Source organism: Mustela nigripes, chromosome 4 (assembly GCF_022355385.1).
Source record: "Mustela nigripes isolate SB6536 chromosome 4, MUSNIG.SB6536, whole genome shotgun sequence".
Classification (NCBI taxonomy): Eukaryota; Metazoa; Chordata; class Mammalia; order Carnivora; family Mustelidae; genus Mustela; species Mustela nigripes.
The window spans coordinates 42969733-42985908 of record NC_081560.1 but is presented as its reverse complement, the minus strand read 5'-3'; the positions used below and the strand labels follow the sequence as shown (position 1 = coordinate 42985908).

General features: G+C 45.2%; 1 protein-coding gene across 3 annotated transcripts in view; it reads left to right on the top strand.

The window, feature by feature from the left end:
- The window catches only part of BMPER (BMP binding endothelial regulator), a 251913-nt gene that overhangs the window by 15142 nt on the left and 220595 nt on the right, over positions 1–16176 (top strand). For all 3 annotated transcript variants that reach the window (XM_059396591.1, XM_059396592.1, XM_059396589.1), the window contains exon 3: positions 14835–14934. In XM_059396591.1, the coding sequence (XP_059252574.1) occupies positions 14835–14934 (100 nt within the window). The remainder of the gene's footprint in view (positions 1–14834; positions 14935–16176) is intronic.

Sequence of the window (16176 nt, the reverse complement as noted above, 5' to 3'; positions counted from 1 at the left end):
TGCACGTTAATAGTATTTATTGGAAGTCTACTTTTTCTCTTCATGTCCTTTCTCTCTCAGGGCTCCTCTAGTCACCCCATCGGAATTCATCATTTGTTCCTCGAAGACTTACGTTGGTCACTCCTTTTATAACCCTTACTCCTGCCCACCCTGGAGTTTTGTTGATTATTTACATGGCTGTCTCTCCTGCTGGACTTTAAGCTTCTTCAAGGCAGGAATCGTGTCTGACTTCTCACTACCACTAATCATCAAGAATAGCACCTCTTAACTATTTTATGAGTAAATTCTGTGTTCATAAATTAGGGGTAGCCTGTATTTCAGTTTCTTCAAAGCCACACCGTGAGGTAGGGTAGGTAGATTTTCTCAAGAAACCTATTTCACAGGTGAAATAAATAATTAAAGCTCAGAAAAGTAAAGCAAGGCGAAGCTCACACTGCAAGTGAGCTGGATTTGGGACTGGGATTCAAGTACGCGAGTCCTGCGCCAGCCTGTGTAGACGCCGCTGAGATATCTTTGAGGGAATGTTTCCTGACCACAAGGGTTGAGAAAGCACCCCGGGCAAGGGGGGGAAGTGAGAGACACCCAGCAAATAGCTTCCCTGGGTTTTAAGTTTTTAACGGTCATTGTGGTCCAGTTAGGTAGAGTCCTGACTGGCGCCTTTGGGTGGGGCAGACCGACGCTCTGGGTTGCTGGCAGCCTTTTCATGTGATGGATTCCCACAGGGATACGCTCTGTTTTCTGTGGTCTTTCTGTGATGGGCAGCAGCTGCAGGAGAAAGCTGATGTGACATATGTTTGTTGCTGCTTCAGCAGGAGCCAACGAGATGTAGCAACTGGACGAAACAGCCAGGGTTTTTGGACTGATTTGCTGGGATCCAGCAGCATCTGGAGGCAAGAGGCAGTTGATAAGAAGTGGAGGGTCGGATGGGGTGGGATTTGGAGACACCCCACTGCAACCCCTTCCATTCACAAGCCTCCCTAATAGAAGCTGTTTCCTTCTGCTGACCCTCTCTGTGCAGCAGGTACCTACTTCCATGCAGAACGGAGCTGTTCTGGGAGACTGGAGTTCTTTTCTCTCTCTTCATGCCCCGCTATTTGTGCTGACATCTTCCTTTCCTTGATCAGGGAGAACATAAAGTCGAGCGTTTGCCTTCTCTTAATTCGGGTCACATTGCTACACTATTTCCGTACCTTTAATAAGAATCCTTAAAAAAATTTTTTTTTTTTAAATTGGCCTGGCATTCCATTGTTCCAGGATTTCACCTTTATCATCTCCATCTTTATTATTTTTTACCATGTTATTTTCTTTCTCTGTTATTAGCTCAGCATTTCCATGATGTCACTACTCCTCAAGTTTTCTGTCTTGTTTTTCTCAGTTTCAGTTTCTAATTCTTGGTTTCGGCCTGATAATGAAACGCACAAACAGAATTACAGTGGGGTGGTTGTTCTTCCTACACAAACCGTGGCAGCCAGATGCGTGAGGGATGCAGTGTCCAGTGGGAAGCCCTCTGGCACACGCAGAGTTGGATGAGCTGGTGGAAGACCAGGGGGAAGGCCATTTATGATAAGGATTAAGGGGCCAAGAAAAGGATGGCTAGAGCAGCTGAAGGGCTCGCTTAGATCAGAGCCAAATGCCCAGATGGGGGTTTAGTAAATATTTCCCGCTAATGATGATGTGCTGATAATCGTTGTGCCTGGTGGAGAGAATGCCCAGGGGAACTTTAACAGCCTTCCAGTATGTGGGAAGGAAATTCTTTGTGGAAAGGACAGAGAGGAGTATAAATCCTGCAGTTGCAACATATCTTTAGCTCCAGCTTCCCCGCTGGACTGTCTGCCTCTCTCACTTCCAGAGTGAGCCCCGAAGTGGTTGTGGGGTGTTGGCTTCTGTGCTTCTTGGCCAGTGCCTGCCTGTGAGTACAGGCCTCTTCCCTAGATCCCTCTATCCTAGTTACCCTGCCGTAGATGAGATCACACTCCCAGCCTTGAACCGCATTTGCTGGGATCAGAAATTGAAAGCAGGGTCTCTGACTGTGGGCTCTATTCATCTCAGGGTTTTAGCTCTAGGTCTTAGTAAATTGAGAAGAAGAATTAAAATAAAGTGTTTCTCCCTTCCTTTTCTTTCCATTATTCCTTAGCGTTCATGTTCTCTCCCTCCCACACTCTTCCTTAATACTCAGCTAGCCTTTGACCAAAAGCTCTGGTGGGTCCAAGCCTTGTTGGTCGGGGATATTGGTCCTAGAATTTTCCCCTGGCATTGTCAGCTCTTCTAGTCAGTCAGAATTTTCCTAAACTTGAGGTTGTTTCCTCAGAGATGTAGCTTGGCACAAGTATGGTGTTGATTAGCACTGGGGGCAAGGAGCACCAGCAGTGGCCAAGACAATATCTATTGAGCCTCAAGTGGCTGACAGTGACAGGTCGATCCTGAAGTATCCTGGTTCTAGGTATCCGGCATGGTGGCCAGTGCTTCGAGAAGGTGACCTCTGGTGGTCACTGCATTCGTGTAATAATCTCAGGCAGTGATGCAGTACAGGGGTGTGTGTGTGTATGTGTGGGTGTGTGTGTACTTACATGTGTAGTATTCCCTCAATGTTTGCATGATGGATTTATAAGAATTTTATTTATTTGGCTACTCTTTCCTGGACTTTTTTTTTTTTTTTTTTTTTTTTTTTGCTGGGTCTTTCATACCTTCTCAAACTTTAAATATTGGAGGGCCCCAAGATCCAATCAAGACGTTTTCTCTATGTTCTTACCCTAGGTGATTTCCTACAGATGCATGGCTTAAAAGCCATCCATTAGCTGAGCGTTCCCACATTCATGCTTCCAGCTCTCTCAGCCTTCAAGTGCAGACTCCTAACTGACTGTGCCCATGGATGTCCAGGAAGCGCCTCCGACTGAAAATGCCCAAACAGAGATCTCTGTCCCACCCCTCCCCCAAATCTAGTTGTTTCTAGCCAGCAACGTCAGCTGCAGTGTTCCATTTTCCCAGGCCATCAGTCATGGGGTTTTTGATTTCTCTTTCTCTTACACCTTATGTTCAGTCTATTAGCAAATCTTGACAGCAAAACCTTGAAAATATATCTGAGAATTTCTGACTACCTCCGTGGTCATTTTGCCTCTGGATAATATATTATTAACAGCCACCATTTAAAAGTATATATCCAGTTGTTTCTGTTATTTATGAAAAACCCTCTGGTGGCTTTTCATCTCAACTCACAACACAGTCTGAAGTATAAGCATGCTGTGCAAGGCCCTCCGAGATCTGGCTCCGGCTGCTGCCTCTGGCCTCCCCTTCCAGTTCATCCCTCCGCCCCTCACTATGCTCCCACCTCACTCCTGGGCTCCCAGCACACATGATTCCCAGTAGCATCTCAACAAGGGGGCTTGCGTTACATGCTTATCCAATAATATTACCTATTCTCATCCCCTCACTCTGGTCTCAGAGTAAATGTTTCCTTAGTAGAAGGTCAGAAGGATTTGGGGGAGGGGTGGGACAGAGATCTCTGTTTGGGCCATCTTCAGTTGGACATGCTTCCTGGACATCCTTGGGCACAGTCAGTTAGGAGTCTGCACTTGAAGGATGAGAAAGCTGGGAGCATGAATGTGGGAACATTCAGCATATGGATGGTTTTCAAGCCACAAATCTGTAAAAAATCACCCAGGTGAAGGTATATACAGAGAAAGTGTCTTGATTGGATTCCCCTCTCCTTAATACACATTGTCATTCTGTGTCCTTGTCCTGCTTCATTTTCTCCACAGTCCTTGTCAGTGCCCATTATCATGCAGAGTTTGGTTTCTTCTCTGTCTCCCAACTAGAATATTAGCCATGGAAGGATGTCAAATCCGATGTTCATGCTCTATCCCCAGGGCCTGAGACAGTGCTGGGTCCAGTCAGCACTCATGGGTGAGAAAAATGAGTGTGTGCTATTTGTGTTTAATTTTTTTATTACATAGTTTGAAGATCTAACTAATTCCAGCCACCAAAATTAAATCAAGAAATTTCATTTCTTCTCCAAATTCTTTTTTTTCTGTAATGATTTGCCTTTTTCATATCTCATGTGATTTTGCATATCAAGTCTGATGATGGGGAAATTATACGAAGACATTAAACGATGAAAAGTTGTTTCCAGTGAACAATGGTATAGTCAGACTAGAATATATAATTAGAAGCAATAACAATTATAAAACGAAATTTTTCCTATAGAAAGCTATTTTTTCAAAAAAGCTCTTACGGCTCATACTTGGTAGCATGATTATAATCAGGTTTGGAATGTAGATTAAAACTCAGTGTGTTGGTATTTTTGTACTTTACCTAAGACATTTTATAGATGTAAGACCAGCAATGTATGTTACATCTTAGAATTTCAGAGAGCAAGGACAACATGGCCCAAACTATTTCCCCATGATAAACGTTCAGACGAACTGGTGTGCCATCCACCATGCTGAGCCATGAGGCTGCACCTATGTTGGAATGTGCTGGAATGTCCTCCATGAAGGAGGTTCCTTTCGTGGGTTGTCACATCCTGAGGTGCTGACATATGTAAGTCAGATTCTGTTTCAGTGAGATGATTGTGTAATAAAACATTTTAAAGTCTCATTCAGTGGCCCAGATGGTCGTTCAGGAACCAAGATGAGTTGGGTGATCTCAGGGCGTTTGTGGCAGTGGAGTTTGGTTGACACTGACCTTTCCCTCTGAACTCAGGAAGAGCAGTGTGCACCGCTCATGTTGTAACACAGGAGGGGCTTTTGCCGTGTTTATGCTCTGGCCCGGCTCCCTCTTGGATTGTAAGCTCTTCTAGGGCAGAAGATGTATCTGATTCATATTTGCTGTTCCCAGCAAAACCTGGCGCAGCACGCAGCTGCCAGCAGGGCCCAAACAGTATTTGTTAAACAGATTCATGGATTTTTAGTCAGCTAGATTTGAATTTTGCAGTGCAAATGTTTAACCTACAGAAAAAAACAAGTGTAGAGCCAAGATGTCACATTTCTTAAATGGCATTTATTTTCTGTTGACGCTTTATTCTTAGATGTTAAAGATTTCAAGAAGCTGTTTTACAGTGAAATGAGGGTAATAACCATGATTAACCCCTTCTTTTTAAAACTGAGGTGCATATTGTAAATCCCTTTAGCAGCAAGTTTATGTAAGTAATATTTTGTGGGTAGCTAGCCGCTTTCATTTCTTTACAACACTTTAATCAAATGTGGATTATATGCAACATTTGCATTTGTTGATTGTTTAATGAATTTGAAAATGAAAGCTAGTGGATTAAAACTGCATTCTAAACCTATGAAATAAATCTGTGGCTTCTCTAGTTCCTCCTGACACCTGCCCCCGGCCCTTGGGAAGGCCTTGGTGAAGAAAACACACTGCTAATGGCCCTGGTGAATGAGTCAGACCCACTCTAGCTCGCAGAATTGTCTTCATGTGGAAGTGCTGCCTGGGGTTGACTTTTTCCGTTCCATCCAGCTAGAGAGAGGGTCCCCACTTCCCTCTGCTCCCCCGCCTGATGTTCTCGGGCTCACCAGACACCCTCCATAGTCAGTATCGATGTGAGGATGACCAGGAGTAGGAATCTTTCCAGCACCAGACGCATCACACTGCCTTACCGTTATCTGGCAGCGGGACAGTAGGAACCAGCTCTAAAGCCTGCCATCCCAGGGGTCCCTTTGAAAGCCTCTGTGATTGCTGGTGGTCGGGGTCAATTGTGCAGATGTCTTTAAAAGTGTCTCACTAGTGACCAGAAAGTTATTTTGTCAAGATGACAGATGGACTGCGAGCAGCCCCTCCGCCTTGCCTCTTCCCTGTGATGTCAGCTCCATTTACTTGTCAAGAGAAGGTATTTTTGTAGCTCCCAGCAGCGCACCGGCTTTCATGGGCAACCTGTGAAAACGCTTCTGTTCCGTCCTGCGAAAAATCTGCTCGGTGGCTTGTTGTTGACCCACGGGAGTCAGGGGCGTTTGAAGACCTGGTGAGTCCCACCCATGGTGCGTGAGGCAGGCAGTAGCATGTGCTGACGAGGGGGACGTCTTTCAGGGCTGGCCACGGGAAGACATGGTTTGCCACCGCCAGTCACCAGGGCCAGACAGAAATGGGGTCTAAGATACTCCATGCCCATATTTCTGACATCTTCCTTTTTGGCAGAGAATCATCTATGTGCACGATTAAAAGGGCTCATTGAGCTCTTAGCCGCTTTGTAGAGCCCAGGAGCCCCACTTTCACACAGCGGGGGACCAGAAAAGGCACTGCCCAAGTCGTATCCCCAGCTGTCCTTCGCGAACGTCATATTGCAACTTTTCTGATGGGAGTTGCTCCGATTTTATTACTATTTTTAAGTCCGTCACCTTCACTCTTCAGTCTCTCCAGTACCCCTGGCCAGCCTGCTGGGCAGACTCCATGCTGTCCCCCAAAAGGCGGGAAGCTGGTTTCTGCCTTCTGCATCGTAGATCTTTCTGATGGTTGGAGGTGGGCTTCCACCATCTGGAGAGGAAAAGAACTCACCAGAAATGCATGCAAATGTTCCTAGAATTTTATCTCCCCTTTACTTTTTTGTTTTCTTTTCGGGTGGAGGAAGAAGCGATTCATTATTCTTCATGCGCTGAAGGGTACACAGCGATGTAAAATAATTAAAGGTGTTGGGAGAGGCGGCTGGACCGCTTGTGTTTGAGGCTGTGCAGCTCTGCAGGACTCCAGCCCCCCTCACCCCCAGTCAGGAATCCGTGGACATTTTCTCTGGAGCACCGGCTCCATCCACATCCCAGCTCTTTGATTCCCTTTCGCTTGGGGAGGGGAGAGGAGTAGGCTTGAGAATTGGGGCTAAATAAAGAAAGGATGCCCACCTTTACTCTTCTCAGTTCACATATCTGGCTCCTGTCCCCTGGCAGGAGGGGACATAGTCTACCTTCTGGTTTTCCATCCTGCTTCTGGGAGCCTGAGTTGTCAGAGCTGCATCTGTGATGGGGCCCAAAGTGCTAAGCCCCTGGCTGCTTCATGTTCCATCCATTACAGTTCTGTGAACGTGGGGCTGCCAGCAGACCCTGTGCTTAGACGATGTACAGTCTAATAAAAACCAGGCAGTGCTACTTTCTTTGGGCTACTATTTTTATTTGGTGGTTATTTCTTTTGTGTTCTGCCATCTCTAATGTTTTGGTTCTTTTTCAAAATATGATTAAACAGAATGAGGAGCTGTTTGACACTGTCCTGTTTTAAATCAGAGTTGTACTTGACTAGCAGGGACATTCTAATGGCCTGTGTTTCTTTGTTCTCAGAGTTCCTTGAGAAGGCAAAAAAAAAAAAAAAAAAAAAAACAGACCTAAATCCTTAAACGGCATAGGACCCCAAACAATTCCTTCCAACAAACTAAAGCCCATTAAAAAAGAATTGAAATGTTAGGTAAGTTAAATATAAAAAGGCCCTATTAATCCCCCGTTGCTTAAGCTGGCACGTGTCATATTTTCAAGGTACGATATCGGGAGAGCACTGTCACGTAGTGATGTATTAGGGCCATATATCACCAGAACATCGTCTTTGTAGAGGATATGGGTACTAAAAGACACGATTCTGGCCAGACAGAACAGCAGGGGGTCTTACTTCTTTTCTCCACCACCCCGCTGCCTCTCCTGCCATTTTCTTTAATCTCCCTCTGTTTTGTGTTGCAGAGAAGTGAATTTCTTCATGGGATATGACTTGTTGCAAAATAATCGGGGGGCCCCAGTGGGCTTCATAAAGTCTTTTAAATGGCTCAGCTTCAAGAGCAGCTTTGTTCAGTGTTTGCACTGTTAGCTGGGCCGGGGAAGGCGGCATTTGCCAGGGTCCAGGTCTCTGGGGTAAAGGCTCGCTGAGCCTCGACAGGAGGAAGAAAGAATAACACTCCCAGATGTAGTGCAATGAATTGTGTGATGTCCTTGCAAGATGCTCTCACATTAAATCTCCAAATATATGTTCTTGAAGGTATTTTTACCTCTAGACTCTGGGAGTCTGGAGTCTGGAGGCTGCCAGCCTCCTGGGAGAGGCACCCTCCTGCTCAAATCCAGGAAGAAACAGAGGATCTGGAGGCTTTGGATCCAGGTTCTGATCTGTCTTACAAATGACCGGGCCCTCGGAGTCTCAGACTCATTCTGAGTTTTAAGCCAGAGACTTAATCTGTCTATCTTAAAATGCACTATTTTTACTCGTGCGTTCCAAATGAAACCATAAACCGCTAACGTTTATAATGGTCTGAAAATGGGGAGTGCTTAGCAAAGGCAAACATTTAGAGTCCTGGTGAGGAGGAAGAGATGGCTCATCGTAGCCTCTGAAGCAAGCCGTGCAGCATGGTGGTTAAACCACCGCCTCTGGTATCACAAGTCCCGCCTTCAAATCTCTGCCCTCACTAGCTCTGTGTAAATCCAGGTAAGCATTAAAATTCTCTGTATTTTATGCCACTTCATTGTTTGGTTAGCAAAGGATCAGCTCTCTTGCTCTTGCTGTGGAAGGGATTTGCCAAAGTGGTGGAAGTTGGAGGTTCAGAAAGATCTGGAAATGCTAATTTACATTAAAAGCAAGGGCCATTTACACCTGCCACCTTTCCTACCGACCTCAGACACCTCTCACTTCTTGTACCTGTCTTAGGACCTCACTCGATTGAGGAAGAAAAGGGGTGTTGGGATACAGTTCTCTTGGCTGGGAAGTTTGAGTCATTTCCCCTATCAAACACCCCTTCCTCACCTTAGAAATGGTTCTGTTAGTTTTTTTTTTCTTTCCATTTTGTTTCTGCTTTCATTGAGCTGAGAGATACGGCTCAAAGCCTCATCATGTATACTAAGGCTTTGTAGTGGACCAAACTGCCTTTCCTTTCTCTCTCTCTCTCTCTCTTTTTTTTTTTTCCAGCTCATTCTGTGCAAGAGTTATGGGGAAGTCAATTGTGCTATCAGTAATAAAGAACAAGCAAATAAAAGCTTAATTAAAACAATAAATCATCAATCAAATTTAATACTGCCACTGGCAACCACTGAACTAGCGCAGATCCCCCCACCCTCGCAATGATCATTTTCTCAGAGATTAAGAACAGATTTTGTCCAAAGGAGACAGGCTGGAGCAGGTACAAACTTGTGTTGTCTCCTCTACGGGTGCTCCTGCTCACTTGCAAAGGATTTCCCCTGACTGTATGTTGCAGAGAGAGACTGACTATATTTTATGTCCCATTTATCAAAGCCACCGACAAGCAAGGAACCTGCCCCTTCGGGGTCTTTTCTTTCAGCCTTTGCCTGCATCTTCGTATTCTGGAACTGTGACATTCTGTAGTCAGGTCTGTTTGCCCAAGTCTCAGTGCAGCTCTTGTATGGCACCTTTAACAGGTTACCGTATAACAAGGGCAGGAGACCTGGCACGTCTGACCCAGGTGGCCTCTTGCCGGAAAATTTCCAGACTAGCTCAGCTCCATACTAATCTATTCCTAAAATCTCAACAGTGGAGTAGGAGCTAACCTAATTCTAATATGATACACCCATAAATTTTAATGCTGTGCCTTAGCAACTAACCTCCCCAGCTGGCCCCTTAATCCTGGCCTGGGAACCAGGTTGTTTTCCCAGGTCTACCGCTAGCTAGCTCTTTGAGGGACCTGAGACACTTAACTTTATTGTGTGCCATTCTCCCATCTGCAAATCTTAAGAAACCTGTGAGGGTTAATGAAATAATGTCTGCAGAGCTCTTTAGAAGAAAAGTGCTATGTAAACATGAAGTCTTATTCTTCTGTTTATGAGAAGTTTTATAATATTGCCTAGGAGAAATTGTGACCTGCGTTCAAAAGCACCGTAAAGTTCCCTTTGGCTCTTTGGGGGCTGGAATTGGGTTACAATGGGGAACTTTAAGGAATAGTTGACCCCTTCGACTTCATGTATGGGGAGACAAGAAATTCCACAGAGAACACATGTGCTGATGTTGGATTACCTTCCTCCTTGGGAAGCTTGACCCAAGACATTTGTATTCCTAAAAACAAATTCCTCTGTGAGCAGTTGCGAGAATCTCAAATAGTGAAACATCATTGTGTGTGCACTTCAAATAAATTCACTGATAAAAATATGCTGAAGAAGGGGTCACCGTGTCCTATCTGTGCTCACTGACCACAATGGCTCTTGAGTCAAGGTGAAATTCTCACGTGATGCCAGAAGTTACATAGCAGTTTTTGTGTGGCTTGCCAGCATCTGATGTCTTGTTTCCTCCAACACTGTATAAGTTCCTGGACTAGAGGGGAGACTTGTGGCATGATTTCTCACTCCAGCAGCATGGAGTAGTATAGCATAGGTGTCAAGTCCTGGGTTTTTTTTCGGCTGCTCTAGAAATTCCACTGCTCAGTTCCTATACTTCTGAGAGTCGTTGTGGTGGGCATCCATCCTCTGCCAGTAGCTGATGATGAAGGGAACGGATTATTCAGGATTAATATTGGTTCACCCCCAAGGATTTTTTGCATTTGGGAAGGGGGAATTCTTGAGGGCAGCACAGTCTATAAGCCCATCCCCAAATAAGACTACAGTGATGATGTGAGACTGGGGCCTTTGCATCTATGGAGGAGGAAGGGAGAGCCTGCAGGGCTTCTAATTTAAGGAAGAGAGCCTCTGTTAGCTCCTTCATCTCCTCTCTGATGCTACCTGGCCTGTGGACTTCATTGACATACTGAGTGTTCTTCATTGGGCAGAAAGAAGTATGATAACTTTGCAGCCTTCTTGATTTTCTGAAAAAGGATCTGGCACTTAGAATTTGCTAGTTTGCCAAATGACAGCTGTTTGCCTCCAAGGCAGGCTTTGCTTTCATAAGAGACAACGATTGAAGGAAAATAATGCCATCTTCTAGAGGAAGAGACTCGTGGGGTCTGCCAATTTCCCAACACGGCTCTGGAGTCTCAGCAGGCAGGGCACCAGGTATTTTTGTTTTTATTTTTATTTCAAAAGATCTGTGATGCTGTTTCATAGTCTAAAAATAGAGTATCTGCCAGCTGACATTTCTCCCTGATCAGTCTCATCCTATTTGCTGTGTTTTCCCCTCCAGATTTCTATTTTATTATTATTTTTAAAATATAAATGAAAGGTCAGGTAATACTTTCCATATTTCATAATAGGATTGGTCCTGGAAGAATCTTAGAAAAAAATATCTTCAAGACATTGGCTTGAAATCGAACAAAAACATGTCAAAAACATGTTTTTCTAGTTGCAGAAAGCAGACAGGAAAATCTCACAGTGGTGATCTGCTATCTTCTCTATAGCACAGTGGTGATGTGCTATCTTCTCTATAACCCCCTTCAGTGAGAGGTTGTGTCCCTCCACACAAGACACTGAAAAATGCTCCGGAGCCACTATCACGTCTCATGGTCCCAATTTCGAAGCCCAGGGAACTCTGTGCTACCACCTAGTGGCAGACCTCAGACACAGCAAGCTGGCTGCTGGAATTCGGTTTGAACTTGGCTGTGGCTGAGGCTGTGGTTTGGCTCACATCCTTATAGAGCTTTGTTGCCAGCCATGTAGACTTTTTCTTTTTTACTCCCTATGCCCCTCTTTTACTTTTGCATGTTGGCACTTCATTTCATGTGTCTCCAGAGGCTGTGTTTTGGATTTGGATATATTTGGTCTTTCAGAAAGGAGGCAATAATGCAAACACCTTTGACAGCAGGTAAATCACAAACTGGCTGATGCTAGAAAGTGATAAGCACAAGGAGACAGACTAAGGATGGAAAATGTGTAAGGTTTATTACTTTTCTACACCGGCTAGGTCCATTTTTTTTGTTTGTTTGTTTTTTGTTTTTTGTTTTAGAATGTTCTGATGTTTTCCTCCAGTGCTTTTCTACCATTCTTTTCTGTTGCTTAGATTTGGGGATCTTCAAACCCAAGTTTGTTCAAGGATGGCAGTCTGGCTTTCAGAGGTAGGATAGACACAGCTACCTATCAACATCCAAAACGGCATAACCCTCCTCATGGCCAGAAAACAGCTGGTATTTGTAAACCTTCCCATGGTTGGTGTTGACACAGCCCTGTGGCGTTCTCCTGCTTCTGTTAGAGAGCTCATTTCACACGTGCAGAACCACAAGGGAGGCGCCAATCTCCCCTGGGGCCTCTGGGCCCGGACATTGTTTTGTTCTTGTGCGTATCCTGAATGCCTGGGAAGTTGCAAAGTGCATCATTTAAACGTTTGCCTTTGGAGTCAGACCTCTTTTTGACTTCCAGATCTGCCTTTTGGGTGACGCGTGGGCAAGTATCTTAACCTTGGTTCCCCATCTGTAACATGGGGGTGATGTGGATGTGTGTGTGTGTGTGTGTGTGTGTGTGTGTGTGTGAAATAATGCATATGAAATTCTTAGCGCCGAGCCCAGTACATAGAGCATGTTTGGTAAGGATGAATCCGCACCAGAAAAGGTTTCTTGAGTGGAAAAGTGAACCAAATGAGACATGGCCTCGCTTCAGAGCAGAGGACACTTGGCGCACAGTGAGATAAGGAGGCCAGTAGAGATGGACGCCTACAGACATGGCTTTGTGCGCGCCGCTTCTCACCAGAGCCACTGGCTGGAGCCCAGTGCTTTTGTCTCTTGGCAAAATCAGTGAAAGCGAAGCAAGTGGTCTTAATTAACCTGTGCTTAAATTTACTCTGTAGCTGCTGGACTCAATTAAGGAGACAGAGGAATCGGGGTCCTAGGAGCAATTCTCTGTAGTTTTTCGTACTTTCTTCGAGGGTCTGGGAGTCTAAGCATGTGCTTCATATCCATGCCAGCCAGACATCAGGGAAATGAGCAGATATGGCAGTTTGGTAGAATATATATATAAAAAAACAACTCCAAATGTTATTAGAAGGGGGAAATCCCCCACTAAACCTACAGCTAAAGTTTAGATTTGGGGTGTGTATGTGTGTGTGTGTGTGTGTGTGTGTGTGTGTACAAAAAAATTCCAGATGTGAAGCTACAAAACATCTGGTTGGAATAACTTTTGTGCTGGACTATAGTTACAAGCTATTTATTATGAATCTTGGGATCCTGTTATAGATTTTGACTGGCTCCCAGGTTTCTAATTTAGCAAAGAGTTCCTATATTTAAGAAAGTGTGTATCTTCCTATTTATCAGACCCCGAATTGTGACTCACACCACCTGTGTCCGCCCTTCAAGTTTCGAATTCCCCATGTCTGAGGATTTTTCCCTTCAGAGAGGAGATACACTTGGGGGTGGCCCTTCCCTGAAGCCGCAGCCAGGTTTGCATGAGCCGTCATGACAGATGTTCTGCTTAGAAAGCATGTTCACTTCACAGACGTCTTGGTGTGGGGGCGTCGGTATCAAACGACAGCTTGCAGGAACTGTACTTTGCCAGATGAAGTCACTGTTAATAATGCCAAACAGCATATACACCTGGTCGTTGTTCATGATTACTTTAGTGGTAGTGGAGGGACACTCTTAATTTTTTAAAACAGACCTCTTTAATTTGAATTGTGACCATACTGTGTATTATGTTTGTGATTTAAGAAAAATCACAAGAATCCACTGAAGGCCTGCGACTTGCAGGTGGTCTTGACTCCACCATCCTTAGGAAAGGAGAGGGTGAGGGAAGGAACTTGGGAGGACTTGGAGCTGGGACAAGTGGGTTCAGATGGTACGTCTGCCATCACTGAGGAACTGTGGACAGCTCCCAAACTCATCTCAGCCTCACTGGGCATGAGAATGCTCTTTGCAGAGTCATGGTTCTCAGCCCTGGGTGCACAGTGGAATTACCTGGAGAGCTTGGGGAAGCATCTAGGCCTGGTCCTTAGGGTCAATCAGATCTGAACTCCCACCATGGGGATGGGAGACAGTGCTGGTCTTTGTGAAGTACCACACAGAGTCTTGATTTACAGCTTAGGATGAGTACTGCAGGACTGTAGGGGTAAGTGAGGCTAGCTCCATGAATGCCCCCTTTCTTATCACAGACACCAGAAAGGGGGGAAAAGAAGAGAGTCGATTACTCAGATCTTTCACCTTCTTTGAGCAGTGTTCATGTCTATAAAGTGGGAATAGTAATAATACTTATCTCACAAAATTTTAATAGGAATGAAAGCCGTAGCACTTAGCGTGTAGCATCTAGAAGAAACTTACTGAAGCTCAGATCTTATTAAGTTTTGTGACATAGTATGTTCTGTGCACGTGCATCCAGCCTGTGTATAAACAGGCATATACATCATGTTTGGATCTTCTCTGAGACATTTTAACAGCTAACCTTTCAGGATAAAACCGAAGATGCAAATACTCACCACACTTCATTAGCATAAGTGCTAATATAATGCAGCTGTCCTGTGGCTATAAAACACTGACGACTGTGTCTCTGCTTGGCATGAGGAATATTATTTTTTCTCTTTCTGAGCTGATTCAATACTCAACTTTGTCATTATTTGAGTTGGAACTTTAGATTGCTGCATTTTAAAGCACTCTACTATTAAGGATTGTTGGACGGCTGTGTGCAAATATTTTTGTTCTCACGATGTAGTCCTGGCCCAGGTAGCCCAATGGGCAAAATATGATTTACACAAATATTATCGTTTCTATAGTGTGTACTGAAAAGAAACCTTAGAACAGAGTGGGAGAAAGCTTTACTCTTGGCATGCTCAGTTATCTAGGTGGCATTGGTTTCTAAAGAGGGGACTTTTCATTCCCCGCTCATGTGCGCCTAATCTCAAAAGTCCTGTGTTTCTGGATGAATATTTCTGTTCCAGGGAGAGAGCAGAACGCTTGCATGAGTGTTTCTGGCCAAGATGAAAGTAAGATAGGAAGAGGGAGGCTAGCAAAACCTCAGGCATGTGTCAGGGTACAGGGGGTTCTGTTTGGAGTTTCTTTGAAATGTCTCTTGTCTTTTTCTGCCTAGAACAAGGAAGTGACCTGTAAGAGAGAGAAGTGCCCCGTGCTGTCGAGAGACTGTGCCCTTGCCATCAAGCAGAGGGGAGCCTGCTGTGAGCGGTGCAAAGGTGATTTATGTCTCCTCCGCCTTCTCTTCTGGCTGCTGCTTTGGGCATTTTTATTTCTCTTTTTCTCACCTTCCTCTTTACTCAGCTCTTGGCTGGGATGCGAGTGGGTGTTGGAGGGAAGCTCGTGTGTATGTCTGTTTGTGTGAGTTTGGGGAGGTCGGTAGCAACGGGGACTCTGCTGACAGAGGGATGAAAGTATGGGGGACACGTGCAAGTTCAACTTACTTTCCAATCAAGCTGCTGAAGTGTGGCAGAAAAACTGTAAACATGGGAGCAGCACCCGTGGGTGCGGGTTCGCGCAGGCGCACAACTTATTCTGTGTAGAAGTTGCAGCCATTTTCTAGGCTGCACGCCCGCCCTGTCTTCCTCTGCCAGAGGAGTCTTTAAATGAAGCCACAACAAATGAAGTTATCGTTGTGGCCCCTATTAATTTTTTTCTTTCCTTCCAAATTGAATCAAAGTTCCTTCCTTTGCCTTTGGAGCCTCTTAAACATATCCTTCCCCCAACTTTCCCGTGGTCCTCCAATGCCTCCTTCTGAGCCTGCTCTTCCTGGTGTTGCCTCTTGGCCTCAGCACAGGTCTCCCTTCCCCAGGGGTCCAGATGCTCAAGGTCCCTGGCTGTCCCTCATCCCTTCCCCTCTAGGTTTCTGTAGCACACAGAAGTCCACAGAGATACTTCGGTGATGTGCTTTTCCTTCTTCACCTCACGTATATTCAGTGAACTGCTAGCTCCTTGGGGACAGGAGCCAGGGCAGCTCTGACGTCACCTGGCGTGTGTGTAGATATTATCAAACAGAGTGGGGCCCTCTGGAGGCCCAAGAGCACCGCAGCTCAGGATGTAGGCCTGTGTGGGCCACTCCAGAATCCTGCAGTCCTGGGTGCAGAGTGTTTGCCAAAGTTTGAGTCCACTAGGAACTTCAGAACGTGACCTCATTTGGAAATAGGATCTTTGCAAGTGTTATTAGTGAAGATCAGGTCATACTGGTTGAGGGTGGCCCCAAATCCAATATGACTGGTGTATTTACATCAAGAAGAGGAGACAGACACACACACAGAGAAGACAGCCATACTATGAGAGAGGCAGATAGAAATACTTCGGCTCTGTGCCCTGGGACTCGGATTCATTTGTTCTGGGGAAGGGGCTGGGCATCTCTTTTTGTAAAAAAGCTCCCAAGAGTCTGGATGGGGAAACCACTAAACTAGATCTTGACCTAGTACCAGGTGATTTTTATCCCCCAGAAG